At 41.1% G+C, this 12,660-nt stretch overlaps 1 protein-coding gene across 1 annotated transcript in view; it reads right to left on the minus strand.

The window, feature by feature from the left end:
• Positions 1–1,204: 1,204 nt before the first annotated feature.
• c1qtnf4 (C1q and TNF related 4) overlaps positions 1,205–12,660 on the minus strand; it is an 86,649-nt gene continuing 75,193 nt past the window's right edge. The window contains exon 3 of the mRNA XM_061887303.1: positions 1,205–7,384. Within this exon, the coding sequence (XP_061743287.1) occupies positions 6,599–7,384 (786 nt within the window). The 3' untranslated portion in view covers positions 1,205–6,598. The remainder of the gene's footprint in view (positions 7,385–12,660) is intronic.

Consider the following 12,660-nt stretch of genomic DNA (forward strand, 5'->3'; position numbering starts at 1 on the left):
TAACACTCATACTTACCAACCCTCCCAATTTTCCCGGGAGACTCCCGAATTTCAGTGCCCTTGCCGAAAATCACCCGGGACAACCATTCTCCCGAATTTCTCTCGATTTCCACCCAAACAACATCATTGGGGACGTGCCTTAAAGGCACTGCATTCAACGTCTTCTACAACCTGTCGTCTCGTCCGCTTTTTCTCGATAGAAACATTGTGCCGGCCCAGTCACGTACTATATGCAGACTTTACACACGAACAAGTGAATGGTGGTCAACCACCAGACAGGTCACACTGAGGGTGGCGGTACAAACAACTTTAACACTGTTACAAATATGCGCCACACTGTGAACCCACACCAAACAAGAATGACAACCACATTTAGGGAGAACATCCGCACTGTAACACAACATAAACACAACCGAACAAATACCCAGAACCCCTTGCAGCACTAACTCTTCCGGGATGCTACAATATACACCTCCCGCTACCACCAAACCCCGTCAAGTTAATGTTGATATTTACATCAGAAAGCTGCAAATAGGAAAGAGGCATTCAATTTTTTAATTTAAATTGTATTTAATATACCATTGATATTTTAAAATTATTATTATTATTATTATTTGAAAATCGATTTTGCATGTCACTATAAAGTTATACAAGCCTTGCTCGTTCAATATTCAATGCAAAACTTGTATGGGTCCCTATTAAAAAGGTTCATTTGTTCAACCTTGGCCCGCAGCTTTGTTCAGTTTAAAATTTTGGCCCACTCTGTATTTGAGTTTGACACCCATGCCGCACACTGTTTGTTTGCACAATCTTGAACGGGTTTGTGCTAAAAACAAAGTTTTGTTGTACTTGTGCAATGGCAATAAAGATCTACCTACCGACCTAGACACCAAAGTTGTCTCAATTTACAAATACAACTCTTTTGCAACGTTAGTTGTAGGACTATGTATGTATAATCAACTTTGTATCAATGTCTTGTCCCTGCTGGGTATGGGTCTTTTAATGGAATATAATTCACTTGCTGGATTCATTGGCCGACAACCACTCTTGACAAGGCTCTATAACCCTGTATTCTTTCCTGTAAACCAAACATTCAAGTTAGTTGGTTGAAGACTCTTGATTAAAAGAGATGACATGCTTGACGTTGTCTGTCCAGCAGATGGCAATGCAGAATCAGTTATCAGTTTGAAAAAAAACACTTAAATACATCTGTCTTGGTTTTATTTTTTTCCAAGATATTTTTCTGTGACAAATGACATAACCAACACATGTTTTTTCTTTATTATTTTGTAGAACACTAAAATCATGTTAGAAATAGTCAACGTTCTCAGGACACAAGCCACATGATCAAAACAGGACATGGTCAAATGCACACACCGAATGAATGTACTCTGTATGTTTTATCATTTCAATTTAGTTTTGAGAGGGTTTACTTTTGAACCATTTTAAGTACAACATTGTAGCTAATACACAGTTTTAACCCTTTCATCATTACTACATACAGAACAGCGACATTCAACAAATCAGTAAGTGAACTCGACTTTTATTAAAAAATACAGTAACAGGCTTTTGCTGGGCCTGTGATATTTTTGATTCATTATATTTTCAGTTACATGCATGCACCACATGCTGCTGGATGTTTTAAATGACAGCGGTTAAGTCACTTCACACACTATGAATTGTGCCGAGGCATGATCATGAGGTCCACTGTGGATGTCTTTTTTTTAAGTGACTGGAGTGGAAAAAGCACAGAGGTTGAGACAATAACAGACGACATGATTGGGTAGAATGTGCTTACGCTGGTATTTTTTCAAAGGGGTACCTATGGGAAAATGTTCATTAGGACCATGGAAGGGGAGAGAAGTGTTGTGGGAGTGTGACACAGGACACTTATCACATATTAGTTATCATCAGATGTGTCTGGTTAAAACCCCCTGTGTGACAACAAGAAACTGTGTGTGTCCACAATCAACTCTGAGCATGTCGAATATTATACATGTCACGCATATAACGTACACTCATTCAGCCTGTTGTTCACCATTCTTTATTTATTTTAAATTGCCTTTCAAATGTCTATTCTTGGTGTTGGATTTTATCAAATTAATTTCCCCCAAAAATGTGACTTATACTCCAGTGCGACGTATATATTTTTTTTCCTTCTTTATTATGCATTTTCGGGCGGTGCGACGTATACTCCGGAGCGACTTATAATCCGAAAAATACGGTACATGACACATTCAATTTCATTGTCAGGATGTCATACAATAATATTTTTAAAAAGTGAAGTGAATTATATTTATATAGCACTTTTCTCGAGTGACTCAAAGCGGTTTTACAAAGTGAAACCGAAAATATAAGTTATATTTAAACCAGTGTGGGTGGCACTGAGAGCAGATGCGTAAAGTGTCGTGCCCAAGGACTCAATGGCAGTGGATGGCGGAAGCGGGGATCGAACCTGGAGCCCTCAAGTTGCCTCAACCGAGCTATACCCCCCCCCAAAAACGTTCTACTTCAATGCACGTCCTTTATTGCTTCGGTAGAAGGAGCACAGGGTCTACTCAGCGTTGCCAAAGTAGCTATTGGCTCTCATAAAATTGGCTAAAAATTGCTTGATGAAGCCATCGCCTTATTTGCGGAATTAATTGCAATCGACGTGTCGCAGGAGATTAAAATGATTAAAACCGCAAATTATCTTTCTCCTGTTGAGGCTTAAATTTTAATTTAAATCAATTGTGTTCTGCTTCATTAAATGTTAGTGTATCACATGTGATCAAACACTAGAGGGTTGTGAAATTCACAAACTAACCGGATCTAATGACTGGCTCATTAACATGAGCTATGGGACATTGCAGTGATTTATTTTAGTGTGACATGACAGTGAAATAACATTTACATTTATAATTTGCTCCGTAAGCCGAGGCTCTAACAGCGGTAGCTTTGCACAATCAAATTTCATTTGCAGTCTGGATGCGACGGGGTATTCTTTCTTCTCTGACAACAGCTGGGACTGCTGCGCGAGGCAACTGCTGACCTGACTTCCTGTGATTATTAATCATCATCTTTGTGCTTAAGACATTTCTCCGTGACTTTTGTTCTCCACTTGGTCTGATTTTATGAGCTTGTCATGTGTCAGTCAGTCAACTGACAGAGGCCTTATTGCCTCAAGTGGTGGAAAGGTGTATTACAACAAAGTACCACTGCAGGCTATACGGACCGCAGCTAAGAAATATATTTCTGGCAGACTTATGAGCAGGGGTCCCCAAACTTTTTGACTCGGGGGCCGCATTGGGTTAGAACAATCTGGCCGAGGGCCGGGCTGTGTATATATATATATATATATATATATATATATATCGATCCATCCATCTCCATCCATTGCTACCGCTTATTCATGAGGGGTTCCCTCAATCTCCTGACGATTGAGGGAACCGTATTGAGAAATCTCCTGACAATTGAGGGAACCCCTCATGAAACAGTTCTGTAGAGATGGAGTAGTCTTGTGATTTTTTTCCCACACATACATATTGCGCTCTACCACGGTATGGAGCACTATTCTCTGGATAATCCAATTAAGACACACACACACACACACATATATATATATATATATATATATATATATACATATATATATTTAATTACTTTAGCACCGGAAAATGATCAAAGAAAAGTAAGTGACATTTCGCATTGTGCTTCTCAGAAAATGAAAGTCATATCATAAAGTCGAGGGTCATCACAATTTCCAATTTCTCCCCGTGGTGTGAAATGAAACCGACATGCATATTAAAGTGGCCTTGAAGAGGAAATTCAATTTCCCCCTTTCTGTTCCCTAACTTAGGAAATAAATTAAACGCTGCCTGGATTTGAAATCTAATTATGGTGCACAATCATGCAGGCTCGGAGATGCCGTGTAGTCAACTCAACAGCACCCTTAGGATGAATTTAGAGTTGGAACTTTTCCATTAAAAAAAAAATATATATTTTTATCCTCTGCTGCCGCTGTGTCTCACACTCACTTCACGAGAAAGACAAAGAGCCATTTTGTCAACAGCAAATACACAGTTCACATAGTCTTTTGGATTTTAGTTGAGGCAGAAAATTGATAATAAAGAATCTTTGAAGTCTTTGAATGTAGAATGAGAAAGATGACCACTACATACAAGCTAAAAATACCAAATGCAGACCACAAATGGATATAATGGTATGCCATAACTACTTATTTATGATGCTGAGGGACACTTCGGCTCGTTAAAATTCTGCTCCACACTGTTCACACTCGTTATGAGAGACAAGAACACCGATGTATATTTTTTTAATGCATTCTAACACATAAATAAGAGTCAGTTTACAATGGAGTCAGTGGGAGGTCCTCATAAAACAACAATAAATAATCATCCAAAAAGCACCAACAATGCCATTCGTGACCTGAATATTTGCATAGTATTGGTGATATTGTTATCATAAGCGCGGACAAACTTTTCTTAGCCGCGCCGTGATCAGAGAGGTAACTAGCTTGTGCTGACATATTGACATCATAAGCTGGTGAGCTGCTTCCTGTCCTAGGAGCTCATGAAAGTTGATTCTAGATCATAAATAATGCCTCTCATCTTGATAGTAGAAGGAAGAAGCCATAATCCAACAAGTTGATCAACTTCAAGGTAATCTTATTTTCAGTGAAGTTATAGGATAGGCAAATATAAGCCTTGGCTTCAACCTATTCCGTTTACAGTCATTATTTTTCTTTTCTTTTCTTTTTCTGTGTAATGTGTATGTGTCACACCCATGAGATCATGTTTCATTTTTGTCATGTTTTGTTTTGTTTTTTGGACAACCGGTTCCTATGTTTGCACTTCCTTGTTTGTTTTATCACCATAGCTATCAATGATTTTCACCTTGCCCTCATGTCATGCCCCTGTTCTCAGCCCTCACACCTGTTTGTAATCATCACTGGTATTATTTAAACCTGTAGTTACCAAGTGTTCAGCCTGGCAACTTCATATTCCTCATCTACCTTCATGCCATGCTACTCTGTTTATTATGCTGTTTTTGCCATGTAAGTTGTTGTTATTCATGCCACAGTGCAAGTGTTTGTTTCATATTCATAGTTTGTAGCCTCTGTGCTAGTCTTTTGTTTTTCATTAGTCAAGTTTGTTCTCCACCATTGTGCGCGCCATTTGTTTCCCCTTTTGTTAGTTATAGTGTTTAATAAATAAAAATGTACTTGCATTCTCACCTGGCTCGTACCAATTTTCCTTTGCGTCAAAGAAACAATCCCAGTCAAAGTCCCAGTTATATATGTATAATCTGTACTGTTAAACTGGTCACACAAAATGGTTAATGGTTGATTATATGACCGAAATAAACTTATTTCATTCATTCATTCATTCATTCATTCATTCAACTTTAGACCCGTAAATGGAGAGAAAGACATTAAATGACGCTAGGTGTCTTTGCAAGGATTATTCATTTAAATTAGAATATATCAACATTCCATCAGTCAGCACACCGGTGGGAGCCGACAATATACAGTACGTAATTATTAATGATGTTTTTTGGCTGTTATGAAGTCAGTTTGCAGTGAATAGTAATCAGTGACGATGCACCGCCGTATGCTTAAAATTAGTATAATACCTAAATATTAAATGTTGTCTATTTGTGTTGGCCCTGCGATGAGGTGGCGACTTGTCCAGGATGTACCCCGCCTTCCGCCCGATTGTAGCTGAGATAGGCACCAGCGCCCCCCGCAACCCCAAAGGGAATAAGCGGTAGGAAATGGATGGATAGTAAATATGTCCAAAGACATGCACCTGGGTATAGGTTGATTGGCAACACTAAATCGACCCTAGTGTGTGAATGTGAGTGTGAATGTGTCTGTCTATCTGTGTTGGCCCTGCGATGCGGTGGAGACTTGTCCAGGGTGTACGGCGCCTTCCGCCCGATTGTAGCTGAGATAAGCACCAGCGCCCCCCGCGACCCAAAAGGGAATAAGCGGTGGGAAATGGATGGACGGTTAATAGATATGCCTTTCACTACATTACATATGTACTGACAGCATGTATTTAAAATGATGATGGAAGTGTTTGAATGTTTTTTAGAGCACTTTATAGACTCTTATAGGCTCCATTGTAAGCAAATTTTTGCTTGTTTTTATTTGCTGGTTAGAATGCATAAAAAAAAGAAAAACATTTGTGTTATTGTCTAACATAAGGATTGTAAATGAAAGGCAAAGTTCCAAAACAAGTGCAGTTCCCATTGAATGATGTTGAACGAGAGTTCAAACTTAATTCAGCCGTGCTGTTTAATTTGGGTGTGAGGTCAACTGACAAAGAAGTGCACAGAATTCCTAATATCGTCGTTAAACAGTGATAGCAAATCAATGTTTGAATTTGGTAAGAAAGGATTAGGTCACATTTGGGGATTTCTTTTGCTGGAATCGAAGTAACTAGGCATTGAATTCTCACTCAGTGCACGGTCTCAGTGACATTACAAAGACATTCATATGAAGTGGATGCGTGGAAGAACCATGTAGAATCATTCATGCCCGCCACTTTGCATGAATTCCACCATCAACATTTAGTCTGTAGCCAAGATGCGGCGACTAGGGCTTCTTATCCGCTTGTGACTGACTCGTAATGTTAATTTTAGTCATAGGAGACATTTCTGGGTACACAAGGAAGCCGGTGAAGGTGATGTATTTGGCATGGTTGCTGTAAGCTCCGAAACCATCTTTCTGGTGGGAGTACAACCACACGGTGTCGCCTGGTTTCAACGACAGCATCAAACTCTGACTCTGCAGCGCTTTCTCTCCGTGACTGTCGTCGTAGATCATTGCCTGCACTTCGAGGTGGTTCTTCATCAGCTTGACGGAGAGAGTCTTCTGCGGAAGTTTGCCTACGTTGAAGGAGAAGTAGTAGGCGCCAGGAATGCGACAGGTGAACATCCCCTCCGTCACGTTGAAGTCCTCCCCGATGTTCACGAATGCAGCGTCAAAGCTGACTGGCTCGTGCTGTGGCGCTCCGACTTGATTTACTCCGATTATACTCTGAGTGCGGCCGACTGAGAATGCAGATCGTGGATCAGCCTCCTCCTCATCGTCATCCTCCAGACGTCGCAGCCCCTTCTCACCCATTGGGTTCCTCGGTTCAGACCCAACGTCTACTGTGGCTTGGTTATCATTGTCCTGCTGGGGTTGCTGGGGTTTGTAAGCAAGACGGTGCTGCTGCTGGTGTGTCTGGTAGTCGTAGATGTCGGGGTAGACGAGGTAACCATTAAAGGTGGTGTAGTGTCCGGTGTTGCTATAGAGGGCGTAACGAGGATCGCCATGAAGACGCAGCCAAATAGTGTCACCAAACTCCAGTTGCAGCATAACACTCTGGCTCTGTACCTGCAAGGAATGCAAGCAGGTTTTACATTGACTTTAGATCAGTGGTTCTTAACCTTGTTGGAAGTACCGAACCCCACCAGTTTCATATGCGCATTCACCGAACCCTTCTTTAGTGAAAAATAAATTTTTTTTTTTCAAATTCAAGCCAAAGTTATATGTTTTCGGTAACACTTTAGTATGGGGAACAAATTCTAAGTAACAAAGACTTAAGTTGGAGTTTTTTGGACACTATGGGAACATATTCTAAGTAACAAAGACTTAATTTAGAGATATTTGGTTAGGGTTGGGGTTAGGGTTAGAGGGTTAGGGTTATAATAAGTCCATGCCGAATAAGGCATTAATAATTACTTAATAATGACTAGTTAAGAGCAAATATGTTACTAATTTGCATGTTAATAAGCAACTAATTAATAGTGAATGTTCCCCATACTAAAGTGTTACCAAGTTTTTTTACTGGTGCACAAAAGGAACCGTGCATGAACATCACCTTGTTCAAAGAACAAAACCAACTCAGTGCATGAACTCCCAACAAATTACACACCTGCAAATCAGTGTGACTTCTGCTGTTGCCGTATTCATAATACGCCCATAGGGAGAAGTTTTTATTTACACGAGGAGTCGGGTGTGCCTTGACCTCCGCCGAACCCCTCAGCCCGACTCACCGAACCCATAGGGTTCGATCGAACCCAGGTTAAAAACCACTGCTTTAGATTAAGGCATTTGGACTGTAGCAACCGTTGATTCCACTGTCCACCAGAACACAATTCCATGAACCAGACCTGGGAAAATTATTGCCAGGCGGCTGCGTTCGCAGATAATTTTTTTTAGATCTTTAATAGCAAAACTGTAGCTGCCATTATGATGTGCAGTGATGTTTTCAAATTACTGTGAGTCTTGAACTATACAAAGTATTTCAAATGTTGGACTCTGCGCTTTTGCATGATATACTAGTACGGGGGTCGGCAACCCGCGGCTCTTTAGCGCCGCCCTAGTGGCTCTCTGGAGCTTTTTCAAAAATGTATGAAAAATGGAAAAAGAGGAAGGGAAAAAATATATTTTTTGTTTTAATATGGTATCTGCAGGAGGACAAACATGACACAAATCTCCCCTAATTGTTTTAAAGCACACTGTTTGTATTAAACATGCTTCACTGATTTGAATTTTTGGCTAGCGCCGTTTTGTCCTACTAATTTTGGCGGTCTTTGAACTCACCGTGGTTTGTTTACATGTACAACATTCTCCGAATTTCTCTGACGGATAGGTTGATTGGCAACACTAAATTGGCCCTAGTGTGTGAATGTGAGTGTGAATGTTGTCTGTCTATCTGTGTTGGCCCTGCGATGAGGTGGCGACTTGTCCAGGGTGTACCCTGCCTTCCGCCCGATTGTAGCTGAGATAGGCGCCAGCGCCCCCGCGACCCCGAAAGGGAATAAGCGGTAGAAAATGGATGGATGGATGGTGTTTTATGCCACTTCTTTTTCTGTCTCATTTTGTCAACCAAACTTTTAATGTTGTGCATGAATGCACAAGGGTGAGTTTTGATGACGTTATTGACTTGTGTGGAATGCTAATCGGGCATATTTGGTCACTGTATGACTGCAAGCTAATCGATGCTAACATGCTATTTAGGCTAGCTATATGTACACATTGCATCATTATGCCTAATTTGTAGCTATATTTGAGCACATTTAGTTTCCTTTAAGTCCTCTTATTTCAATTTATATCTCATGACACACTATCTGTATGTAATATGACTTTTAAATTTGCTTTGCGGCTCCAGACAGATTTGTTTTTGTATTTTTGGTCCAATATGGCTCTTTCAACATTTTGGGTTGCCGCCCCCTGTACTAGTTACTATGGTAATCTAAGTCATAGCATCTCAGATGAAGCACCAAGCAGTGTGGGTGGGGAGCGTTTCCACAGAGTGTTTCCAAAGCGGCCGGCCTGGGTGTCAGGGACAAATGCGGAAGGAGATTTCTACAACAAAGTTCTAAAGCTTAGTGATATATCGGATTTTAGGTGTTCATATTTGGCTGCTTGTTGCATTTTTGTTGCGTTTCGCTTGATTGTAAAATATATCAATCGAGAGGGGGTGTGACATTCATATTTTGTCAATATTCAGTGTTTTATGGTTCATAGTTATTATTGTAAATACCTCATTCTTTTTTTTCATGTACATTCTGGGTGTCTCATTCAGTAAAAATAAAATTCCATTCTGTTTTTAAGGCGGTCTTTCATAACGTTTTTAGCATTCAATCATTGAAGTTAAAGTTAAAGTACGACTGATTATCACACACACACTGGGTGTGGTGAAATGAACCTCTGCGTTTGACCCATCCCCTTGTTCCATCCTCTGGGAGGTGATAGGAGCAGTAAGCAGCAGCAGTGGCCATGCTCTGGAACCATTTTGTTGATTTAACCCCCAATTCCAACCCTTGATGCTGAGTGCCAAGCAGGGAGTTAATGGGTCCCATTTTTATAGTCTTTGGTATGACTCGGCCCAGGCCTGCCATAAAACTAAGAACACATGGCTCTACTCAAGAGTTTTGACATAAGAAGACCAGGGATATTTTAAAGGAAAGCTATTCTACTAATGTGTCTGATGTGTTTTCCCGTACAGTCGTCCCTCATTACGTCGCGCTTCAAATATCGCTGCTTCACCACCTTGCGGATTAAAAAAAATAAAATTCCTTTTTCGTATGTTACGTATTTTTTTACCTAAATCAAATGTTAAATTAAAGGGGGTGTCTGCAACCTTTACACAGATGCCTAATGTGTTGCATCACACATGCTGTCAGTTTCTCTCTCCGCCGCGGGCGCACCTCCGCACGGCTGCAGGAGATCTGTAATCAGCGCACCTGTGTGGGATGAACGAGCTGCCTTCAACAACTTGTGAACCGATTGGCTATCGCAACTGTCTATCAACTCTATGTGTTCTCAAATTCATCCGCTAACGGTCCCAATGAGTATCCAATCACAGGAAGCATAAATGTCACGTTCAAAGTGAGGCCATCTAGAAGACCTTACTGACAACAACTCGTGATCTGATTGGTTATCGCAACTGTCTATCAACTGTACGTCCCCGTCCGTTTACAGTGCACAGACGCTCGTATTGGCGACAGCATGGCAATATACTAAAAAACAAACTAAAACTAAAAACAACGGCACAGGAAGGAGCATATTATGACGTGAAGAGTATTTGAATACTTTTAGATATTTAGGGAAAATAAATACAAAAATAATTGCATCTTTAACCATGATCCTGATTTTTGGTAATGTTATGCCGGCAGAGAAGGCCTCGCTGGCCCTGATGGCACACCACTGCATCTTAGGTTATATGTAAAAAAGTATTACAGCGCGGTTTTTGTCTTATTACTGATTATTATGTTGTGGCGATTGATTAAGTTAGGATAGACCAGACAGGACTTGTGTTTCCTGGTTAGGGTTAAACGCTGCCAACAACATGGGGGCTAATGTCAGCGCTACCGTATCTTTGCCGCGACAATCAAGTTGACTGGCTTTTGGCAGGCCAACATTTTGATGCACTTCTTTTTCGACTCCTTGTTCACCCTTAACACACCTTCACATTGGTGTGTTAATGCTACCTGGTGATCATGTTCAGTTTGGCTATGTTCTGTTTGGCTTTTGGATTTTGTCAGTTCCTGTTTTTTTCACTCCCTGCTTTGTTTCCATGACAACCCATTCGTTTTTCACCTGTCCTCATTTTACGTACCTGATTCATTTGGACTCATGCACCTGTTGACAATCACCACATCTGTCAAGACTAGGAATAAGGTGTGGAACGTTTTCCCGAGGTGCGAAACGACTGGATCGAACATGGCGTGAAGGTAATGACATCTTTTAATTTTAACACTCAAAAGTACTACAAAAACAAAGGGTATAAACACAAACTTGCACAAAGGCAGAACTATGGACATAAAACAAAACTTGCAAACTATGGCATGAATAAAATGAAGGAAAGAGTGGTTGTGACCGCAGTTTGTAGAGGACGCTGAAGGCAGTGCCTTTAAGGCACGCCCCCAATATTGTTGTTCTGGTGGAAATCGGGAGAAATTCAGGAGAATAGTTGCCCCGGCAGATTTTCGGGAGGGGAATTTAAATTTGGGAGTCTCCCGGGATAATAGGGAGGGTTGGCAAGTATGACTGGCACACCACTAAACCGCCTAAGGTCTGCTGAGGCCCATGATACTAGGTAGCTATTTATATTTAAAGCGGTAACATGTTTGGATAAAGTTTGCCCTCATCCTTTGATTCTATTGGCATTTAAAAATATATTTTCATACTCTATCAAGATTTCATGCCGACCACAACTTTGAAAAGGCTACATTTTCAATGTAGCTTGGGTGGTTTATGAGTTGTCGAAGCGAAATCTGAACCGTGTCCCAAAGCGGTCACGTGGTACAGCCTGGTAGCGAGGCTTCACACGTCATCATTTCCGTCTCCTCCCTTACATCAAGCAAGCCATGATACACGCTTTGCGGGTTCTTCGGACCACCAATCACTGACATGCCAGGCTCTTATATGATGACAATAATGTTTTATTTTCCAATAAATTGTCTTTCGCGTGCTTTTTAGCAATCGTTCACTAACAAACTAAGCACATGATTGGTTTCTCTCCAGTGTATAGTTTGTCTCGCTCTCGCTATTGCTCATGCTGCACCACCAACCCTTCTATCCTCCCCTGGTGCCTTTTAAAAGAGCGACAGGTGATTAGATAATCAGGCCCAGGTGGGCCATCTACACACCTGTCGCTGAGCTCAACGCCGGTCCTGACACACCCCGTTTCGCTGCGGGTCCGCAGGCCACGCCCCCTCCACAACCCCTTTCAGTACTCGACACACACCCCGAAGCCTCGCAACATTTCGACCCATCACTAACAAAAATACAGCATATAGAGTACATTAAATTGTTGCGGAATTTAGTGGCTACATACGCACTTTTTATTAATACTGTACAAAAAGAAAAAGGGAACGGTTTACCTGCCAGCGGTGAAAGAATACAAGGGCAAAGTAAAACGTAGTCACTTTCTCTATTGTTCTTTTTACTTAACTTTCTGCCTTTCTTTACGACTCCCAAGCGTAAAATATGCTCTGAGGAGGAGTGAAGAAATCATCATTAAGATGCATGCCCAGACGTCCTCCTCCCTACTGCTGGGTTATTATCTGTGACCTAAATGCCTTCCCTCTTGCTTGAGCTTCCCAGATGAATGGCAAACACACAATAAGGTTGCTGTTTGTTTACCTTTAGCCGAGCAG

Source organism: Nerophis ophidion, linkage group LG25, assembly GCF_033978795.1.
Source record: "Nerophis ophidion isolate RoL-2023_Sa linkage group LG25, RoL_Noph_v1.0, whole genome shotgun sequence".
NCBI classification, from domain to species: domain Eukaryota; kingdom Metazoa; phylum Chordata; class Actinopteri; order Syngnathiformes; family Syngnathidae; genus Nerophis; species Nerophis ophidion.